Source organism: Onychostoma macrolepis, chromosome 08 (assembly GCF_012432095.1).
Source record: "Onychostoma macrolepis isolate SWU-2019 chromosome 08, ASM1243209v1, whole genome shotgun sequence".
Lineage (NCBI taxonomy): Eukaryota > Metazoa > Chordata > Actinopteri > Cypriniformes > Cyprinidae > Onychostoma > Onychostoma macrolepis.
This window is the reverse complement of record NC_081162.1, coordinates 14696030-14720642: the sequence shown is the minus strand read 5'-3', so window position 1 is coordinate 14720642 and position 24613 is coordinate 14696030. Positions and strand designations below refer to the sequence as shown.

The 24613-nt window shown below is 38.1% G+C and overlaps 1 protein-coding gene across 15 annotated transcripts in view; it reads right to left on the bottom strand.

Moving 5' to 3' along the window:
- Window positions 1-24613, bottom strand: part of sema3b (sema domain, immunoglobulin domain (Ig), short basic domain, secreted, (semaphorin) 3B) — a 73425-nt gene that overhangs the window by 8815 nt on the left and 39997 nt on the right. For all 15 annotated transcript variants that reach the window (XM_058784170.1, XM_058784165.1, XM_058784161.1 and 12 more), the window contains 6 exons: window positions 7510-7808; window positions 7265-7422; window positions 6058-6120; window positions 1373-1492; window positions 1185-1278; window positions 977-1096 (listed from right to left, as the gene is read on the bottom strand). In XM_058784170.1, the coding sequence (XP_058640153.1) occupies window positions 977-1096; window positions 1185-1278; window positions 1373-1492; window positions 6058-6120; window positions 7265-7422; window positions 7510-7636 (682 nt within the window). In that variant the 5' untranslated portion in view covers window positions 7637-7808. The remainder of the gene's footprint in view (window positions 1-976; window positions 1097-1184; window positions 1279-1372; window positions 1493-6057; window positions 6121-7264; window positions 7423-7509; window positions 7809-24613) is intronic.

Below are 24613 nucleotides of genomic sequence, written 5' to 3'. Positions count from 1 at the left end.
TGTGGTTTTGAAATATGTCGTGGCAAAGCAAATAAAATGCAAAAACTTTATTACTCCTGGAAAATGTTTTTGTTTTATCTTCCCAGAAAAGCAATCATTTTGATATATGTTGTGGAAAAGCAAATAAACATTAAAAAAACATGTTATTTAGCAAAAAAAAATATTATACAATTTTTTTTTTTCAATTGAGGAATAAACGCCCAATGTAACATATATGTAACATGAAAAATTGATCATAAACACCCAATGTGTCATATGTGTAACATTACAGATCTTTCACAAGGAGGAGTTGTCCATTTGGTCTGTTTTATATGCCCCATAATTTTCCTATAAGCAGAAATTGGTCTGGGTTCTTATGGGTTAAAACGAATCCCAAGCCGTTTCATGTTGATGTCAACATGAAACATTAGCATACTGCCGGCCCACTTGTTGGTCTTTTCGCGTTGGTCTGAATGAAAATGCAAATTCATTCTTTGCCACTAGTTGTGGCTTTTGGAGCGGTAAAATAACCGTTTCCCTGGTAACGGCTGTACACAAAGCAGCCCGCACTCACAAATGCTGCTTAATCAGGCATTACAGGCATGATGAGATGAAAATGAGACCAATCGGACCAATCACCACAGATCAGCGTCACGCAAAGGAGGGGTTTGGAAAAAGCAAGTTTCCCGTTGAGCAAGTAAGGTAAAAGACAATGAAAGTGTTTTTTGACCTTGCATGCATGTCAACCTGTTTTTGGGGACTCCCAAACACAAAATATGAACCTTTCATAACCCATAATAGGCGCACTTTAAAAATAATAATAGAAGATTAAGATAAACAATTTAAAAATGTTTTCTTTTCAAGATTTTTATTCTTTTAAGAAGGACTTTTTTCTGTCATGATATCAGGACAGTTGTATCAACCTTATTTTTTTGACTTCATGAAAAAACAAAAAACTAAACATGCCTAATTTTATCTAAGATACTCTCTTACATACCATTAAGCCAGCGAGAATCGTGCTGTTCTGTTCGTATGGAGGGCCTTTGTCCCATGCTGCGAAAGATTGTAAAGTCCCGTCCCATCAAATCAGTGGCCACGCCTGCATAAAGCTCATCACCTATGTGATGATGTAGAAATGGTTACTGTTTAGACATGATGTAACAGCATTTAAATGGAAGAAAGAAGGCTGAAAAGTGGCAACTAACCAATTAGAACAGATGCTGATGTGTGGCGTGGGTCGTATGGGCTCTTTCCTTTTCCATCTTCTGCCATAGAGGGGTCGATTCTAAACACATGATCCTAAAGAGGAAAAGGAAAATAAAGCAGTGCAATTGGCCAACTGCCGTATATCACACAAACTCATTCACATGCATCCAAATGCTCACACACTTACCTCTATCTTCTGTCCCACCTCCACATAAGCACAAGTGGGGTGGAAAGCCCCTGTCCCGCAGGCATACAGGTGAGTCCGATTATAGTGGTGTAGCACTTTCACATAGTTTACACAGTCCGTCTGCAACACACACACGCACAAATAAATTTTATGAAGGACATATTTTACATACTTTCACCAGTTCATCTGTCAGCCAGGGAAACTGTCAACATCTGGATTGACTATCAATAGCTCAGAGCCAAAGTTAGACACAAAAACATGCACACATATTTTTCAGTTTGTCTCTTAAGGGGACCATGTATGGGGCGGATCAGAAACGAAACGTCATTGTGTTACGTATCCTTGACGACAGTCTGACACAAGTGCTGACCTTTCCCTGCTCGCTGTGATCCCGGAACTCTCTGTAATCTCTCGCACTCTCTTTCACACATGAAAACAAAGACACGTCGACTGTTCAACTGACACACATGGACACATACAGTCTCTCTGTCTCTCTTTTCCTTTGTGAATGTGCTTGCTGGAGCATGCCACATTTCCCAGAGTGCCTGGAATCACTACGACAACATGAGGGAGCGGGAACATCCGGATTCCAGGGTAGAGGGAGAGGATGTAGGGATGAAGCACAGAGACCGAAAGAGAGGAACGTGGAAGAGAAGAGACAATATGACATGAGATGTGAAAAGACGAGATGAGACAAGGGTGAGATGAGAGGATATAACCAGAGAAGAGAAGATTTGAGATGAGATGAGTCAAGAAGAGACAGCAACAGACAATCAGAGATAACCAAAGACAGCAAGAGACGAGACTATAGATGAGAGCACTAGAGAAACAAGAAGACCAAAACAAGACAAGAAGAAGAGAGGAGAAGAGACGACTTGAGACAAGAGAAAAGATGACCAGAGAAGGTTTGAGACAAGGAAAACAGCAACAAAGACGAAATTAGACAAGAACAAGATGAGGCCCAAAGGCGAGACCAGAGAAGACTTAAGTCAAGAAGTGACAACCAGAGACAAAATGACCAAATACAACAAGAGAAGAGACTAGACGAGATGACTAGAGAAAAGAAGACCAAAGCAAGACAAGAGAGGAGAAGAGACGACTTGAGACAAGAGAAAAGATGACCAGAGAAGGTTTGAGACAAGGAAAACAGCAACAAAGACGAAATTAGACAAGAACAAGATGAGGCCCAAAGACGAGACCAGAGAAGACTTAAGTCAAGAAGTGACAACCAGAGACAAAATGACCAAATACAACAAGAGAAGAGACTAGACGAGATGACTAGAGAAAAGAAGACCAAAGCAAGACAAGAGAGGAGAAGAGACGACTTGAGACAAGAAGAGAGAAGATGACCAGAGAAGATTTGAGACAAGGAAAGACAGCAACAAAGAAATTAGACGAGAGAACTAGTGAAGAGACAAGACAAGATGAAACAAGAAGAGAAGAATAAAGACAAAACCAGGGAGGATGTAAGTCATGAAGAGACAACCAGAGACAAGCTGACCAAAGACAGCAAGAAAAGAGATGACTACACAAGATGACTAGAGAAGGGGAGTGACAAGACGAAAACAAGAAGAGGTGAGAGGATAATATATGAGAAGGCCACAGTTGAGAAGACTAGAGGAGAGGAGAGGAGAGGAGAGGAGAGGAGAGGAGAGGAGAGGAGAGGAGAGGAGAGGAGAGGAGAGGAGAGGAGAGGAGAGGAGAGGAGAGAGAGAGGAGAGGAGAGGAGAGGAGAGGAGAGGAGGAGAGGAGAGGAGAGGAGAGGAGAGGAGAGGAGAGGAGAGGGTCTCTTAAGTTTCAGTAGCAGATGTTCCTGCTGTTTGGACTGTAATTATGCCTCGCTCCATCTTTTCTCTCTGGCTAACAGTGGGCCTTCAGCAGCAGAATGAACCCTGAACTGAACATCTGTGCACAAGAAACACACGCACACACACACACACACACACACACTGAACTTCAAATATTAGGCACTTCTCCTTTGGATTCCAGGAGACAGTGTGGCACTGACCCATTGTCCAATGAAGGACTGTCCCAAAGCAAATCAGTTAACATATAATTCGATTAGATCTTCACACAATGAAACTGTAATAAGACCAAACCGTATAGACAGAAATATAAGTAAAATTGACCTTTTTACTTACATTTCTGTCTATACAGTTATTATTATTGAAAACAATATATTTCTAATCTGATTTCAGCCAACAAATTAGATTTTACGCATCATCATAATGCATGAATGCACGCTGGAGTATGGCAAAAACAAGGTATCTTAGGAGCCAGCATAATCATGCTAGTTTAAATGGTGTGTGTGTGTTTTGTGTAACCTCTCCACTACCTTTACAGAAAGATTGACATGTGCCCTCCTGCCATGCTTAAACCCTGCACACAAACGCACACAGACTCGCACATACACACACATACAGGGCTTGTGGAGAACAAAGGCCTCTCTTTGAGCTTAACGCACCCTGTGAAGAGTGTGTGTGTGTGTGTGTGTGTTGTACGGTGGGGGTGGCGGAATAGAATCATCGAAGACCAATTAAGTTGCTGACAAACTGTGTTTATACAGGAAGGGGTCTCTCCTTTTCTCTCCACCTCTCGTACACACACACACTAGGGCTTCTGTTTCGAGAGCTTTACAGCCCTCAAGAAGGGAAGGACGTGTTAGGGGTGTGTGTGAGCATGTGTGTGTGCGTGCTGATGGACTCTTTGAAGTGAGCCCACGAGACAAAGAAAAAAGAAAGAAAGAAACACTGAGAGGGAAAGAAAGAGAGAGCACACAACAAAAGAAAAAGAGCTTTAAAATGAACAATGTCTCTCAGGAGGAATAAGGCATATGTGTGTGAATTTCCTGCTGAGACGCGTGCGGTGAACTTTCAACTTTGACCTTTTATTAGCCTGATCATTGGATGATTAGCCTGTACGATTGTCCACATGTAGTCAGAGAACATCTAGCATCACATTTATAAAATGCGATCTTGTCTTAGGACAACTTTGATGGACTTTTTTGATCCACTTCAAATGTTGACTACTGTACAATCTGTTCATTATATGAAGATGTTGTTTAGCTTCAGAAGATTTATGTCATATGGACCACTTTTTGATACTTTTATGATGCTTCTGGTTTTGTTTTCCATCGTTTTGGAGCTTAACAGATGTAGGCACTATGAACTGTGGTTGTCTGAAAGACAAGGAGTGAGAAAGAAGTAGGACATAAAGACACTGAAAGACAGAGAGTGAGATGCAGAGAGGTGAGTAAATTGAAAGCGATACTGAGTGAGAAATCAGGAGTTCAGACTGAGAGACTGAACAAAAGAGACAGCATGAGAAAGTGAGAGGTCAGGGGGAGAATCCCAGGGAAAATCTTAAGTCTTTATTCATGGAGGTCTGGTTCTGTCCCTGCCGTCCTGTACACACCTACATGTAATGAGGGTCAACTCACAGGTCAGCGCACTGAACAAAGTCTGTATGTGTGTTTGTCTCAGTTCTCATTGTCAGCTGACCTCAGTCAGTTACCCACCACAGAATGAACCCCAACACACACACATTTTGAAATCGCACAACCTTACACACCCTTTACAATAAAGAGAACATTCAGACAGACACAGTGTCCAAAAACATCCCACACATATCCGCTTAACACACCAGATAAAACACACATGAACTATGACCTTTTCATAAACATGTTCAACATGTTACAATACACAAGTATTATAGGCACACTATAAACAATAAACTCCACTTACAAAAAGTACCATGGTGTTAGCATGTTTTTGGACACATTACCATGATAATACTATGTTGTTTTTGAAAGAAGTCTCTTATGTTCACCAAGGCTGCATTCATTTGATCAAAACATACAGTAAAAACAGGAATATAGGAATATTATTACAATTTAAATTTCAATTTATTCTAAAATATAATTTATTCCTGTGATGGCAAAGCTAAATATTCAGCAGCTGCTACTCCAGTCTTTAGTGTCACATGACCCTTCAGAAATCATTCTGATTTGGTGATCAAGAAATATTTCTTATTATTATCATCAATGTTGAAAACAGCTGCTTAATAGTTTTGTGAAAACCATGATACATTTTTTCAGGCATTTATTTGAAAATAGAAAACTTTTATGATATTATAAAAGTGTTTACTGTCACTTTTGATCAATTTAAAGCATCTTTGTTTAATAAAAATATTATATTCTTAATTCTTACTTATATATTATTCTACTCTAAATAGCTTTTATAGAGTCTTAACCAACCTATGGACCATCAATATAAAAACTTTTATATTGTAAAATTTTTTTTTAAAGATTTTAATCAGTAACACTTTATTATAACTTTCATCAAAAACTAAAATTATTATTACAATATGTAATGCTTATCAGATAACCAAACGTTCACCAGTATTATGAAACTTTTAAAAAACATTCTATATGTTTTGTAAATCTTCTTTGTGGGCTCTCTAAAGTATTTTCATCAACCCCACAGACCCCTGACTCAAATCTTTGTCTCTACACTGATTTATGTCTGTTAATGTTGGAGCCGTTTGGAAGAGATGTTTGTGATAGCAGTGCTAATTGCCTGAGTGTGTGTGTTTGTGTACAAACAGCTCATAGGAGAGATAGTAATGATAGATGTGTAAACCGGGTGTGTTGGTGACCACAAGATCTGATTATGGCAGACACTCACATTGATGTCTTTCCCGGCCCAGTTGCACTCTTCTCTCCAATCAACAGGCGCTGGCCAGTAGATCTGAGAGAGACAGAGAGAAAGTCCAGAAGTGAGGAAGAGTTTTGGCTAAAGGTTAGGACCTTTGCAGGGTTAGACGTGTTCAGTAGCTTGAGGGACATTCTCTCTGAACCCCATCAGAGATACATTTAAAACACGTCCAGGGGCGATGCACACATCCGGACATATCCTCCCTTAACCACACCTGTGTGTGCTTGCATGAGTCTAGAGCAGTACACAGTGACCGACAACTCTCACTCATCATTCCTTCTTTTTCCTTCCTAAAGAAATAAAAATCCATCATTCTGTCATCGGCATGTTGGCTTGGACCACCATAAATCATCTGGCATGACTTTAAAGGCTGATTAACTTTACACAAAATTAATGCTAAAGGTTCCTCACTGGATCTCTAGCACAAACGCACACACAATCTAATCATGTGTGGGCGGCACAAAATACAAGTGTAAATGGGCTATAAAAAATCCAATCATGTAATAATTTCATTTGTTAATATCAGCTATAAACACTGGACTGCTTCCTTAAAGTAAATGTATGACAGAGATATTAGAACACATGAGTTAAATAAGCAAACATTCATAAGAATAAAACTACTAGTATTTTCTTCTTATTCCAACTTAAGAATAAAGCTAAAATAGTTTGTATTCCAGAAAAGCCAAAAAAAAGGAAGCAAAGAAAAAACAAAGAAATTACGAAAATAACAAATCACCTCTAAAATTTAGAATAAATTACAAAAAGTAATATTTTTAATGAATTTACTGTATTGTCTTTTATTTTGGTATATAAAATATATAATTTATATATAATTATATATATATATAAATGATTATTATTACTATTATGTTATTATATACATAATCATAATGTAGGGTGTTTGAGAAGTACCTACTATACAGTCAGTCATTTTATTTTTTTAATATTTGTGAACACCCAAAGAACTTTCTAACAATTGCATTTTGCAATTCTTAGAAAATTCTTACAAACTTTTTTCTGAAGAAGATTTTTGTGAATCTGTCCCCAGGTATACCAACGAGTTATGACTGACAGGGTTACACCTTTGTTTAAAATTTTATTAGCTGATGAGAGACATACAGTACAGTAGGGAACACTTCCATTATGGATGAAGTAAGGAGTAAGGAGTGTGCTGTACCTTCTGTTCCTGTTTGCTGATGTTGTCGAGACTGAGAGATAACAGAAAGTTGCGCGCTCCAACAAACAGCCGTCCCCTCTCCTCGTCCAATAGGAGAGCTCCGAAAGAGCACGAACGCTCCAAGTCAAACCGCTTAATGCCGTTAAACTGCTGGAGATCTGGAAGAAGCATGAAACCAAGAGTTAAAAACTGAAATCTAAACACATGTATACAGATGTACATGTGATACAAGCCAGTTCCATCACCTTTATAAGACAGCTTCATCCGGGGTGAGGAAGATGAACTTCCACTGGATGAAGCACTGATGCCAATCAGCCCAAGCAGGACCAGCGAGCTGCACATCATCATCATCATCATCATCATCGTCATCATCTTCTGAGGTGGACCAGAACGTCTTATCAGCTATAAACCGCAGACAGCTGCCACACAGATGGTTGAATGGGATGCTGGTTTTCGTGGCAGCTGTTGCAGTGACGGCTCTCAGTCGTTCTGCTTGTTGTTACAGTGATGCTGTGGATATGGAGTTTCCTTGCTACACTGAAAGCTGGACACCAGAACAACAACAAAAAAGTGTTAGACCTTTCATCTCCTTTTCATAGCCACTATTCAGTCCTTACCGACCCCTTGCTCACCCACTCCTAAAACACAGTCTGATAATAGCCATGATATTTCAGATATGCCGCACACACTCTCACACGCTTTATTTCAGTAGCAGATGGTCTAAAGCTACTGTCCTGTCTAAGATGAGAAGGGAGAAATCTGATCTCATATTACACACACACACACACACACACACACACACACACAGAACTGGATGTCAAAGCATTCGGTCTTGTTGAGCCTTTCATTTGGTCTTTTTATGGTTCTGGTCCAGGTTCACTGAATGCCCAAAGTGGAAGCCAAGATCCACTCAGTCAGAACACTGTCCAGCTCTCATTTCAGACCAACAACTTCTAATTGCTGCTGTGTGTGTGTGTGTGTGTGTGTCTGTGTGTGCTTGCTTACTGCACTAGGTCATATTCAGCATGTGGAGGGTAAAGAAATGATAAATTAGAGGAGAGAACAGGAGAAGAGCTGTCTGACTCAGTACTGTATCATTTTAAAACATATCATTCAAACTTCCATTGAGATAAACTTCTAAGATTTGCATGCTAAAACAGCAACCTCTTAGTCAAAACAGTCAGATAACTGAACACACTTTGACGTATTTACACACTTCTTGGTTTTAATGTTCTCACTTTATCTCATATTTTGGGTGTAAGACTGTGTGTGTGTATGTGTATGTGTATGAGTTCAGTATGTCAGACACTTTAAAAGGAATCTATGTTTATTTTATACTGTTCTTTTTCTATTCAACCTCTCCTTCAGCCAAAATGAAACAGAGCAACATTCTGTTTCTTTCTTCATGTCTTTCTGATGTTTAGGTGCTAGTAAAAGACAGATGTTGCTGTATTTATTTGTCAAACTTGTGCAGAATCTGTAAAATGGTAAACATTTAAAAAATAAGAGAGATCATAAAAATATCATTTTGTTTTAGCTTAGTACTTCCCTAAATACGTTTTCACATAACAGACCTTTTTATACATCCCAAGTAACAACACACAGGATTCCAAATCAGTATCAGTATGCATTTAAATTTTGTGTAAAATCATTATTTAGTTTTGTGGGCCATATGTAAACCAATTATGTGAAATAACTTATTCAGGAAAGTACTTTAAAATATAAACAAACTTATGATTACAACTCTACAAGAGTGTGAGTTTACTTAGCCATACTAAGTAAGTCCCCAGAACAAAAAAATCTGACAAAACATTGGTTATTTTAAAATCTATTAGATATTTTAGTAAACGTGTGTGATTTTTTTGGTCCTACAGTCCTCACAATGAAAATGGCCAAAAAACTTCCTAAAGAACATGTCAATGAAAATGGAAACATACAGAAAGGTTTGTGTTAGGCTTAGGTTTAGAGTTAGACAACAGAAAATATCATTAGCTTGGTGTAAAAACAAATTAAGTTAAAGGAAAGTCCCATTGTGACAAAACAATGTGTGTGTTAGAAATGAAAATAAAGAGAATGATAAGTGTTATAGGAGGAAGATAAAACAGAGGGGGATACATTTAAATTTTTTTACATTTGTTACATCTCAAAAGCCTTTTAGCAACACACACCAATACTTTACATACCCATTTGCTGCGGTGTTGAATTTTAATAAGTGTTAGTGAGCATCACCAGTAAGATGAGAGGAGACCTACTGACTCCACTGAATATAGATTTTACCCACACACACAGTTTTACAGCACTGCTAAAATGTACAGAATCCTGAAAAACTAGACTATCCTCCAGCGTCTTGATTTTTGTATTTATTTTACACAGAGTAACAAATATAGCAGCATCCTAAACCAAATATAAAACGTGCTTTGTTCTTTCTTCCTCTCTTTCTGTTTCTATTGCTGTGAATAATGGAACTATTCACACTGGCAGACAGCAGAAGTCTCATAATAAAACGCGAGCACACACACACACACACACACACACACACACACACACACACACACACACACACACACACAGTCCCTCTGTCTGTAGCGCTGTCACACTGATTAGCTGTGCTAATTTACTATAAACACAGTTAATATGAGCTACTGCAGGACTGTGTGTGTGAGAGAGACACACACGCATTCAAGTACATCCAGCAAGGTTCACACCCCCCATCCTGGGAGATTTATACAAGAGCAGAGCAGAAAAGTGCATCCCAGCGCCCTTCACATCTCTTTAAGCAAAGAGGCTGTGCCAACGCAGCAAATCGTACATCATCATTACAGCCAAGGCTGGAGCAGGACACGTTCGCACACACATACACACACACACCGAGGAAGACTCCTCCACAGGCCTTAAAACCAGACTAAATGCTGCTGATTCCCAAATAAACAAACAATAATTAACCTTAAGACCTCAATGTCACAATAACAACACCAGACAAAACAAACCAAACGAGAGAGAGAGAGAGAGAAAGAAAGACGAGAGAAGGAGGTAACCGTGTCATAAGCCTCTCAGTGCGCGCGAGATCCTGAAGAGAGAGAACGAGTGAGAGAGAGAGTGAAAGAGAAGAGGAGAAAGGAGTCGATTGTTTTGCTGAGCGGCTCCTCTGGACTGAGACCAACTGTCAGAACCTCCAGTAAGGGAGCGAAAGAGAAAAGAAAGATTGAAACGCGTGAGGAAAGGCCTTTGCTCACATGCAGGGGGAAATAAAGGGGTAGTTCACACTAAAAATAAGTTCTGCCAACAATATCTCACCCTCGTGCTTTTCAAAACCTGTACGACCTCATGAGAGTTCATGAGAAAAGTCGAGATGCTTGATTCATTTACTGTTGAATCGATTGATTCTATATACAAAACCAATCTAAATGGCTGAATTATTCAAATTTCATTGAATGACGTTCATTTTGGTCTGCTCTCACATTAAATTATTGTATGGCCTCAGGTGACTTGGAATACAGTGCGCAAGTTTTATGAACTACTTTCATTATAGTCACCTTTATTTATATAGTGCTTTATACAATACTGATTGTGTCAAAGCAGCTTTACAGCGTCATCAGGAAATGATACTGACATGGTGCTTCTAATTTAATAATCTAAGTCCTTAGCTTAAAAGCTCCAGTATTGCAGATTAATTGTTTGGAAAAAAGTGTGAAAGAAAGAAAGCCATGCGTTTTGTAATGACAGCATGAGTAAACAATAAGAGACTTTTTGTTTTCAGGTTAACTATTCCTTAACAAATTACAGGTAACCAAAAGTTGTTATTTTTTAGGAGAGACCAAAGAGAAATGTCATTCTTTGTTAAGCGTTTTCAGTCTTTGTACTGAAAAGAAACAACCCACCTTGCTGACTTTTCTTCTGCGTTTCAGGCTTTGTAGGTCCAACAAGGGTACACTGGCACACTAACATGAGTTCCTCTCCTCTTTGTAGTCTCTCTCTCTCTCTCTCTGTCTCTCTTTCTCTCAGGCACATAGATGTGAACATAAAACTGCTACAAACGCTCTTCCTTTAGATCAACTACTACACTCTTTGAGATAAAACTTTGTATACACATAACAAAGACAGACACAAATCCCTTCAAATGGAGTCCAGAGAATGAATTTGGCAGCTCTTAGCCCTGTCAGAAGTGAAACAGCAAGTTTCAGCATGTGTGTGTGTGTGTGTGAGACTGCTGTGATCTCCCAGGTCAGCCACAAGCCCTCAGTCCATTTAGAACAATACACACAAGTACAAAGCTCTCTCACACAGGCACTCTGTCAGAATGATAGATAGAATGAACTTTAAATTAGATGAAAAAAGAGGAAAGCTGGATACAGAAAGAGAGTTTAGGAGAGAAAGGGGTTTAGATGGTGGAATGTATTGTACCAGCTGTCAGACTACCATCGCTAGTATTGGTCACACTTATGGTTAGATTTGAACAAAATACTAACCATAATTATTACACTTTGGCACGCAACTTTGCCATAGAAACCACCTAGAAAAGCTTGTGCACCCATGCAGAACACCTTATCAACTACACAGGGTCACTCTAATGCCTTATTGAGAGATCCTCTGCAACTGCAACACTCCAAACACTTTAGTACTGTAACTGCATAGCAACACCCTGGCAGCCTCCCAGAACACTCAAGAAACTATATAGAAAACCATCTAAAGGAAACTTTCTTGCAATTGTATAACCACCACCCACAACAACCCAGCAACCACCTAGAAATGCCCTTGCATCAGCATAGCAAGCAATACACTACAAACCCACACTTCAGTAACCACATAGCAACACCCTGGCAACCATCCACTACCTTTTTTTTTTTTTAAGAAAAAATGTAAAAAATCTATTTAGGTTTACTATTATAAACAATATATAGAGCTCCACTCTTCAAATGATAAATGTTTTGCACAATATCATAATACCAATGCCAAATACACACACACACACACTTTTTGTGTTTGGCAAGGATCCATGGTTGTGGGGCTCTGTGCAAACACTTCTGAAGGGTTGAGGACTTAAAGGACAAAAAGAGGTATTCTCTCTTTTTCTCTCACTGTGTCCCAGATAATAGTGCTCCTTAACCTCAGTCTGGTTTTCTGATTTCCATGGTAACGCTGTGTATTTGATGTGTGTGTTACTGTATAATCTTTAAAGTCTATTAAACACTTTACACCCCTCAAGTTCAAGAGGTACTCTGATACCGTACTCAAAGATGTGAGTGTTAGAATAGGTGTGTGTGGACACAGACAATGTACTGTTAATGTGTTGTTTCTGGGGTAGAGTTTGTAGGATCAGCTGTGTAAAAAAGGCAATAGAGTGGTTTACTGTGGTTTAATCAGAAAGTACCCCTGTAAAACAACAGATGATGTCATTTCAATAAGTTTGGCAATAAATGAGGGGTGTTCCTCTAATAAATGTTGAATAATAGACACAGGCACACACTGGAGTTCAGAAAGTTGTAAACTCTTGTCCCTTACCGCAACATCCCACGTCTTCAACAAATGAGCATTACGTCAGCATGAGCAGCTGACGTCAATAACAGCTGATGTATCACATTAGATTCACTGCTTGTTCTTTCTGTGAGCACTTTTCTCTTATGTAATGCAGAAAGTGACGTAATTTCAGCTTCAGTGTACAGACACTTTTGCCTCGGTGGACTATAAAATAAAATCTCTTAAAACACACTTTTCACATTTTCACTACTTAATTTAATTTATTCACTGAACATGTCCAACTTCTGCCTCACTGGAAAATTTTCCAACCAGTGTCCTTTTCATCACATCTCAAATAATGTGTTTAATCACATTTTGAGATGCAAATAACAGTAATATCAATGACAATTATAATATTTCTGGAAAAACGGCTAGCTTTTTATGTCCAAAATTAACAATTAAATAACATTTTAACAGTATTTCAATCATTTTGGAAATGACACAATAAAATATTTGGTTTATTTAGTGATATTTACTGTGATTTTTATTTTTATTTTTTGTTTCACGCAATACATCTTCATATCTCAAGCTTTAACTGTCTCCTTGGCAAAAATAGCACACTAACTTTACAAACAAACAAATAAATAAATATGTACGGTAAATAAATAAATAATGCTGTTACAGTTGAAATGACACCAGAGGAAACCACTGTTTTTTAAAAAAATATTATGAAGAGTTTATTTTGCAAAAACAGATAACTAAGTTTTTTTATTATGTTATGTTTTTATTGTGGTTTATTTTGTTAGTAGGCTGTATTTTTTAACCTAATCAAAAAAAAAACCAACTGCAGTTTGATTGAAATTAATTGGAATGCACATTGAAAAAACTTGATTTTTGAAAATTGTTAAAAACAGAGATATATATAGATCTTGTCTTCTTTAAAAAAAAAAAAAAAAAAAAAGGCCAACTAGCTTTCTCTATTCTATTTCTCTATTTCTTTTTCTATTCTATCTACTTGTTTTCTTTTAATTTATTATATATAAAAAACACCTTGCTACATGTAGTGTGATTTTATCATTGCTCTTTTGTTGCATTTCATTGCTTCTATTGTCCTCATTTGGGAATCGCTTTGGATAAAAGCATCTGCTAAATGTCTAAACGTAAATGTAAATGACAAAAAAAGTGCCAAGACTTGAAGAAAGACCCATAAACTTGAAAAGAGCATCAGAATGATAGCTGTCCCGTCTGTGGACAGTAAGCGTGCGAGGTCGGGATGGCGCTGTGTATGTGTGTGTCGGGCTGAGATGGACTGATGTCCCTGTGCCAGTGTTGGATTCTGGGTCAGTGTTCCTCGAGTTGTAAGACCCGTAGCTAATCACCATGACCGTGGTTCGACACAGCAACATGACATAAAACAAATTCCACAACTAAGAGGGTGATTATCACCACGGCGACATCGCAGTGTCACCTACCTGCCTCTGACCATAATACTCAAATCTGATTGGCCAGTAGGCGCGAACCACTGCAACTGGCTTTAAGTTTTGCGACTGAGGATGTCATAACTCACCCAGCTGACAGTTAAATGTGCTAATTTAGGCTAAAGGCACACCAACATTCAGAAGGTGAAAATTACATGCTCCTAATCGCAGCCTTGGTTTAAGAGTTTTGTTTCTCATGGTTCTCTTTTCTTCACACACTCTCCTCTGACATTTACAAAACTTCCCCTCTGAACCTGTGATTTGGGTCTGCACACATTCCACATGCTTCTCAAACTGAATATTATCCATAGTCTCTCTATTTCACTCTCTTACTTTTTCTCTCCCCCTTTATCTCTCCCTCAGGGTCAAACCATCATGAAGTTAAATCCTTTCACCCATAATCCTCTGTGTCTTTGAAGTGGGCAACAAGGTAACACAATTCACAAACACACACACGGTTACTTAGCCATCTACAACTTATCTTAAACTTATGTTTATTTAAATCTAATTAAATAAGTAACTCTAGATCATAGCACACAGAACTTTTTGCATTTAAATTTTTTTTTTGCATTTTTCCAAAAAAGTACATTCACGGATTGTCCAAAAAGAGATTCGTTTTTATTAAATTTTTTTGTAAAATTGATAAAAAATGTTTAGTCTTTAGCAAGCTCTGAAGTTGTATTGCAAGTGTAAGTCAGTTAACTTAAGCTAAACTGTTAATTATCCAAAGTTATTATAAAAAAAAAAGAAGAAAAAAAAATGCATTAAAAAATAGAAAATGTGTTCAACTACAGCTAAACAGGATAAAATTAACATAAAGAAGCTAAAATTATATGGCTATTATTTAATGTAAGCTCACAGCAATGTATGTAAATACATTAACATGATCCTTAATGTTTTTTATGATAGTTTAAAGTCTAAAAGGCAACATTTTTGGTCACACTTTATTGTAAGGTCAAATTCTCGTTATTAACAAACCCATAACTATGAGTTTTGCCTCAATATAGTTATGAGTTAAGAGTAAGGTAGTTGTTAAGTTTAGGTATTGGGTAGGATTAGGGATGTAGAATATGGTCACGCAGAATATGTGTTGTATAACTCCTAATAAACAGCCAACATTAATAATAGGCATGCTAATAAACTAGTGAAAGGGATACTCCACCCCAAAATGCTAATTTTGTCATTAATCACTTACCCCTCATGTCGTTCCAAACCCGTAAAAGCTTCGTTCGTCCTCGGAACACAATTTAAGATATTTTGGATGAAAACCGGTTTGTGAGTCCCATTGACTGCCAAGTAAATAACACTGTCAAGGCACAGAAAAGTATAAAAAAACCGTCAAAATAGTCCATCTGCCATCAGTGGTTCAATCTGAATTTTATGAAGCAACGAGAATACTTTTTGCACGCAAATAAAATAAAATACTTTTCTGTGCCTTGACAGTGTAATTTGCTTGGCAGTCAATGGGACAGTCACAAGCCTCCCGGTTTTCATCCAAAATAACTTAAATTGTTTTATGGGTTTGGAACGACATGGGGGTAAGTGATTAATGATAAAATTTGCATTTTGGGGTGGAGTATCCCTTTAATAGTGAGAATTGGTCCCTATACTAAAGTGATACCTGTTTTATAAAAAATGTAATGTGGGTCTCTGTTCCGTTTCTCTATCCACTAAGGGGTTCTGCCCTGAAAAAGGTTCAAAACCCCTGATCAAAGTAGCTAAACACATACACGCACTCTTACTTCTAGAACACAGACCATCTAAAAAAACTCAATCCATCATCATACGTTTGACACATATCTGTTCCAACTCTTTTGCACCACACACACAGTGTTTTCTCATGAGACCGATTTAGCTCTAGTCCCAGGCCACTTCCATCTGGATATTTTCCGTGACCTAAAACAGCAGTAGAGTGGAACCTGTGGGAAATCCATCATAACACACACACAGATGGGGTCAATCCCTGGCCCCACCCCCAGGTAGGATTATAGATGACTGACAGGTGCTTTATAAGTAAAATGACATTGATTAATATGACTTCAACCTTTTTTTTGTTGCCCAATCTTTTTTCCTTCCCTCTCTGAAAGTGAAAGTGAAAGTATGGTGACCCATGTATGCTGCGGTGCCTGGGGAGCAGTTGGGGGTTCGGTGTTTTGGTGCCTTCGGTGCACCTCAGTCGTGGTATTGAGGGTGGAGAGAGCGCTGTACACTCCCCCCAATTCCTGCCAGCCCGAGACCCGAACTCTCAACCTTTGGATTACAAGTCCGACTCTCTAACCATTAGGCCACGACTTCCCCACACTTCTGTTTTGTCTAGGAGAAGTGGAGGTCACACTTATTTTGATGGAAGTGGAAGTGGATTTGGAAAACACTTTGACAAGTCTTCTGCTCTCTTTCCCACTCTTCTCCCTGCCTTCACACACAGCGCCTGATTCCCTGCAGCGGCTGAAGATCTGTTCCCAGTAAGAGCTGTCAGAAGAGATTCTGGAGACTGGATGAAGAGACAGTGTGTGTGAGTGTGCCACAGCACACCGTCAGGAAGCTGTCAAGGCCTCTGGTATGATACTAATGATCACACACATACATACACATACACACACACACACACACACACACACACAGACAGCGGTAACATTATTCATGGGGATGGTGAGAGATTATCAGCGGTTTGACTGATTCTGCTGGGAATGTGATGGGATGAGAGTGGCGGATCACTGCTGGAGTTTTGAGTCTTCAACCCACGAGTCTCTGGGTGTCAGTTCCAGACTAACCCAATGGGACCATCACACACACACACACACACACACAGTAGCTTTTCTCCACTGTATAATACCTTTAATCCCTTGTCAGTTTTACTGCAGTTTTGCTAAATTTTAAAGTTTGACTCTCACTCTATGTGTCCTTCTTTCTGTCACACACACACACACACACACACACACACACACACACACACACACTTCCTCTGGATGAGCTGTCTCAAAAGAGGCAGAAATCCCCTCTATTAAGAGTGTAATTGAAAGGCAGGGGCCGCAGTAAAAGATGATAGATGGGTTTTACACACACACCTTGTTTCTCAGGTGTCAGTTAAAACTGTGATTGGACCATGCAGGTGGGCCATTTATGGTTTCCAAAGAACCACCCATCTGGGAAATCACCCTTAGAAAGAAACAGAGCAAGATGTACTTAACAGGTCAAGGGAAAAATCTCACACACACAGCATTAAAAAGCATCTACTCCTCTGCAATTCATTTTTGATCAAACAAAAAGACAATTTTCTCCTCATCTGAAGTCAAGAACTCATCTATTATAAGGCAGACAGACTGAGAAAGAGATACAACTTTTAAAATCACCTCTAAATGAAGCCTAGGAAACCTGAATTGGTTATATGTAGTGGAACAAATTATTTAATGGCCTGCAAACAATAAAACATGCTCTATAAAGAAACTCTTTATTAGATTTACAGATGCAAAATCCACAGAATAACTTCATAAAGAACCCTCTATCACAAACCAGAGGGAATATGCATTCATATACTCCATCTTTACCTTGTACACCCACACACAATTGAATAACACGCACACAAAGAAGCTCATATGCAAACATAAACACTATGAACACTGAACAGCAGGCTTTAAAGACATATGGCAAGACAAATGTCAAGTAACTACTGTAAACGTGGACAAGCAGATCTACACAGCTAGGGAGTAGACAGCACAGACTCCAGCCTCGTGTGTGTGTGTGTGTGTGTGTGTGTGAACACTCAAGACTTTGTGTTTAGTTTAATTCACTAATGAGTGCAGCTGCAGGAGAACTGAACAAACGCGATTTTACACTGAACAAATAGCCTATAAAGAAAGGAAGAAATGGCTTTAGTGAATAAATAAAGAGTTATTCTGCACTAAGACGTAAACTAATATGTTATTAAAATGGAATTATAAGAATGACAGTGTTACACTAACTTAAGTAATGCAAGTGACTCAAAGACATTCAATCTATCAAACAATGACATGAAATCTATTTTCAAAAATGCATCTTAATAATTGTATTGTGAATAATTCATCCATGTGACTTTGTAATTTCAATCAAAATGTCATAACTGGATGTTCCAGTGAAATGACACATATGCAGGACCTCTCCAATCATCAAGTCCACTTAAATCCCGCACTTTACTGCACACTCTCATTCAGATATGCCTCCATTCTATCAACAACCATCAAAGAATACTAATCATTTGGATGTACATCGCCATATGGAAGAAAAGAGACTTTCCCCAGTGGAAAATTTACCATGAGGGGTTTATCTTGGATATTCTTCTTCTAGAATTCCAGGTGGTGACACATGTGAAATATTCCAGATGTAAAACCACTAAAATGAAAATATTAAAAACAGAATCACGTTTTTGTAACAGGTGCAGTTTCACACAGAGACCGGCTCATCTCATTTATGATGCTGCAAGACACAGTGACAAAATATACAAGCAAAAAAAAAGTTATTCCATTTTCCATTGTCATAAAATCAAAAATATTTTAGTTCAAGAAATACATCACTCAGTACAAGGCCAGTAAGAAATATTTATGGATCCTGACTCTATAGCTCACCCAAAAAAATGAAAATTCCGTCACCATTTACTCACCCTCACGTTGTTCCAAACGTGTATGAATTTCTTTCTTGCATAGACCAAGTCACTCTTTTCCACAGAATGGAAGTGAATGGTGACCATGACTGGTCCCCATGTCTCTTCCATATGGGGTTAGGAATGACATGAAGTTGCATAAATGATGAACTATTAACTATTAAGTTAGTTCAAAATACATGTATTTATTATAAAATGTGATTAAAATGACAAACTCTTTATCCTTTATTAACAATTATTTATATTCTCCACTATTACTAATAATTCATTAAGGTTATAATAACAAAATAAAATAAGATAAAATAAAACAAAAACAAAAACAAAACAAATAAACATTTTATGCTGTTCAAGCCTGAAATACGTTTTGTGAGTGTAGTTTCCAAAGGAATGCAAGCAGGAATTCTAGTCATTGTCTCCGAGCTCTCGTCTCCCACATACACACACACACACACACACACACACACACACACACACACACACAATTTGCTGCATGTTCAAGAAAGGTCAATACCAGCTGACATCCAGTCCAGAAGGTGTCCGTGTTAATGGAAACGTGTGGGAATTGCTAGTGCTAATCACTATTTGAGTAATTAGAGAAACAATCTGATCGCTAATGAACCACACAGCAATAAAGAAACCAAAGAATTCCACATTTCTCATCTCCACACACATACAGACAAAACTGCCCCACTATCTGCTCTGAGGTGCCCTAGGGCAAATAACCATTGAGGGTGTGTACAGCAGCCAGGTGTGTGTGTGTGTGTGTGTGAGTGTGTATTTGATTGACAGGTATTGATTTACTACGGCTGAGAGTGCTAGTGGGTAGAATCTCAAAGGGAATGGACCTTCAACACTACACACACACACACACACACACACACACACACACACACACACACACACACACACACACAGTCATTATATTTCACTTGATCAGTAGTTTCTCCTGTGGCGCTTCTGCAGTATGTAAATATGTCCACTGCAGGAGAGTGCTGTTCCACTTATGAAATCAAATAAGTTTTATTTTACAAGGATTATTTTCTCTCTTACTCACACACACATGCACACACACACTCTCTCACACACACTCAAGCAGGTAGCTTGTTAGGGGTTTGTGGGCATCAAATCCAAATCTGCAACCCACCCCCATCTCTCCTCATCCTGGGACTCCATTTTTCAAGCACACACAAACTGCTATCCGTGCACGTCTGATATCTTCTATCTTCTTTCATTATTTAAAAGCTGCTGCTGAACACACACTTTAGTCGACCACTACGGGGTAATGAGCTAGGATGCAACCTAACCACACACACACACACACACACACACACACACACACACACAGGCAGACATGAGCAGCATACTACTGAGGGGTGTATGTAGGGACACATTCTCCCCCATTTCATGCACACATTTCTACACACACACACACACACACACACACACACTTCTACTCTCTGATGAGCATTAGCTAATCCACACTGACGGGCCTGCTCCATTACCCATAATCCTTAATGCCTTTTTAATGTATCGTTCTTTCTTTTTCTCTCTGTCGCTCTCTCTCTTTCTCTATATATAGTGGCATCTTTAGCCGATAGATTTGAACCTGTCTGTGTGTCCAGTTACACTCAGTCTGGTTCTATTAAAGGGGAAATCTATCAGTGTCACACAGTCATTCGCACCTTTTTACAAAGGTGTCACGCTGTATTCCATCCCCTATTACAATCAGTTCCTAGAGTTCTTGTGTGGCCGAACGTGAATGACAAACAGTTTGGGAAGTTAGTAGAGAAGGAGACTCAGGAATGTTTCCTATTTAGTTTCGATGCCTCTTAACAATTCCCATTCCCTTCATTTAGCAATTCTTTTGAATTTGTGGAAGAACTATTTGGATAACAGAAATACAATTTTGTTACCATATGCTGGGCTTTTTAAATAAGAAATGAAACAAAGTGGTCACATATTTCATTCATTTTTATAAAATACCACTGACGTTAACTTGTATGTGTATCTTTCCAACACATCCTACAACTTGCAGGTCATCATGATTTATGTGTTCACTCTTTAATCATGGCCACGCACCAACAGACATACACACTCACAGGCACAACACAAACAAACACACTCCCTATTTTAAAAGCATGTGTTCAGGAATGCCGCCCTCTTTTTAATCAAGCAGCAATGTTTTGTCATCTTTCAGACCCATATGAACACACACACTTCTGCGGGCTCTGTCTAATGACATCATACCTCTATAGCCCTTACTTAAAAATACACATATAGTAATGGAAAAATACTTTATCAAAAAACATATTTATCTGAGAAAGGGTTTATCAGGCTCAGGGTGTTATCTATATAATCTATGTAAATTTGTGTGTGCACAGGTTTGACTGTACTCGAGTTAAATGTTTGAAAATATAGTGAAATATAGTGAAACATGTTAAAAAAGGCTCATAAATCTACTTTAAATCTACTGATATCAACAGGTCTATGTATGATTAGACCTGAGGTTTAGCAAATATCATCATCACTATACAGAAACTACAAACAATCTATGAGAGATACACTACCATTCGAGAGTCTGAGAACAGTTTTTTTTTTTTTTAATTAATACTTTTATTCAGCAACGACACACTAGATTAATCAAAAGTGACAGTAAAGGCTTTTATATTGTGACAAAGGTAATGCTGTTTTCTTAACTTTCTGTAAATCAAAGAATCCTAAATAAAAAGTGTGATATTATAAATACTGATAATAATAAGAAATGTTTCTTGAGTACCAAATCAGCTTATTAGAATGATTTCTAAAGGCAGGAGTAATGGCTGCTGAAAATTCAGCTTTGCCATCACAGGAATAAATTACATTTTACAATGTATTAAAATAGAAAACTGTTTTTTTAAAATTGTAATAATATTTTACAATATTGCTATTTTTTTTTACTGTATTTTGGATCAAATAAATGCAGCCTTTGTGAGCATAAGAGACTTCAAAATCATCTTCCTGACCCCACATTTTTGAAGAGTAGTCTATAGTGAAACTGTGTATAGTGTGTGTATAGTGAAAGCATGCGTATGTGAGAAGTGAAATGTGGCAACAGCAGCACAAAAGACCATCACAATGACCTTAATCAGCACAAGCACACACACTTACGTCATAAAACAATTTACAGACCACTCTCTCTCTCACACACACACACACACATACACACACCTGTACAACGCTTGAACAACCAAACATACACACATCATTTGCTACAGTATCATTACAAAAATCAACACCTCCTTCACTGCTCTCTAATCCTTTCTGATCTATCATTCTGTCCTTATCTGTTCATCTTCCCCTCTCCCTCCAGAGTAAGTATGCCGTCCCACCTTCGGTAAACTGACCTGTTCAACATTTTTGTACTTTTGACTCGATCCTGTTCTTCTCTTGCCATCTTCATATCTTCTAAAAACTCTCGGCAGACATTCTCAAGAAAATAACATACAATCAACATAAACATACTCAAAAACTCAATAATCAAAACAGGAAGCGATAACAAGTAGATAGCTCTGTTATTGATAAATTATTAACTTCTGCAAGCTATATACCAAATCAGCTCTTTGTTCTTGCTCAAGCTACAATGAAAGATTAATTCAGACTTGAAAAGACTGTAAAAGTTTACAATACCGCTTATGAAATGTAACTGCAGTTGTGTTACAGTATGTGTGAATAGACTACGGTAAACAAAACACATTAAAAGTGCATTTTCCTCCTTGAAAAAGGCTACTGAAATGATTTTACACCTATAATATTATTAATTTCTGTGTAAAACTTTTCATGTATAAATATTTTTCATGTATAAATATTACAATTCTGGAAGACAAGCTGTTAATTAGCAATAAGTAATAAACTGACAATATATTTTGTCTAAAAAAAATACTAAGTAAAAATAAAACACCAAAAAGTAAAACCAATCATTTTAAATGCTAAAAATAAATTTAAGCATTACAACATTCTAATACAGCACTGTATGCAAAATGGATATTTTTAGATCCATTGATTAACTGACCTACGGTTTCTTGAAATTGTACAATATATAAACCAGCTTGTTGGTTTGTAGTATATGAAATGTAAAAAAAAAAAGCAAAATAAAAATCGTCAGAACAGTCAACTTTGTTGAGTAATAACTTTCTGATAGATTTCAGAACGGCATGTCTGAATCTGAAATCTACTGCTCATCAAACCCAGAAGGAGAAAAGGATGACCATGTTAGATTTATATTTTTGGAAGATAGTTCTGGCGAGCGGCTGCATTTATCTGCATAATGTTTCTAGCAAACACTCAAGAGGAGGGTGTTCACATAATCCTGCACATCTCAGAAACACGAGCAGTTAAACTGCTCCTCTATCCCTCCACTACACCATGTACCACTTTACATGATAGTTTTTATCTGGTTTTAGGCCGCAAGACACAGTTGTTCATCCTTTCAATAGCATCCTTATACTGTATCTGAACACGTGAGGTAGGACGTGAGGATCTGATCAACCTTCACATCTTCATTAGGACTGAACATCTCAAAATGATATATTAAGAGTCACTGAGTCACATTGCTGTTTTAGAAACAATGCTGCAGGCACAAACCTAGTCTCCTCAACCACAAAAAAAGAAGCGCAGAGTATTTAAAATGTCTTAATCTGCCTGTAACTTTCATAATAGTGCAACAATGGAGAACAGATTATGTAACAACAGTATTTAAAGGAAGTTTGAAATTATTTTGTATGGCTGCTTCATTGACCGGGAATATCCTGAAGTTTGACACTTGAGTGACATTTTAGGGTTCCCACACTTTTTGACCAACTTTTTCACATCCTTTTCAGGCATGTGTCATTACATCAAAATCATTTTGATTCAGATTAACTGAATCATTCAGTGACTGATTCAACTGAAGCGATTCACCTACAAATTGGACATCACAATGGCTTGTTATCAAGTTTAATTCTAAACAAAAGCAATATCTAGCTGATGAAATATTTTAAAGTTTTATATACAACAGACTTTTCCATTATTTTTATGATTTTTATTAAATGTAGATGACTTTTTCAGGCCTGTTCCATGGCTTTTCCATGGCTTTCCTTTACTTGGGAACCCAGAAACATTCAGTGATGTACAGAATCTATTCTTTGTTATAAGACAACCTAATGAGTCCCGGCCTACAGGTCCCACCACAGTTAAATAGTACTACACTCCACAAATCAATCAATAACCCCACCATAGAGACACCCACCCACACCCACTCGCAATCTCCTATCAGAATAGAAACTCCAGCAGTGACAGGACATCTGACAACTGTGGTCTAATAGATGGATATAAAGGGCCCTGAAAGAGAGTGTGAGTTTGTGTGAGGGTGAAAGCATGAGTGTGTGTGTGCGTGCATGAGAAGGGGGAGCCAAATTAATCTGGGGTCTGATACCCCCCTATGGGAGCAGCTCAATTAACGATCCACACCGGCTGAGGCACCGGGCTAAAAGCCATCTCACTCTCAATCTCTCTTACTTACTCTCTCTCTGTCTCTCTACCCACCCCCTAATCCTGAGAGCCGGAATCAAGGAGCCAGAGAGAAATAAAGAAAGTCACTTGGAGATGCACATTAAAGGAGAGTCTGGGACCTTTCAGTTGTGTGTGCATGAGTCGTTGCGTGTAATTTCATCAAGCACACACACACACACACACACAATGCTCGCCCAGAGTCGCCACTAAAACAACACAACATTCTTCTCCTCACCAAAAACACAGCTGACCAAAAAC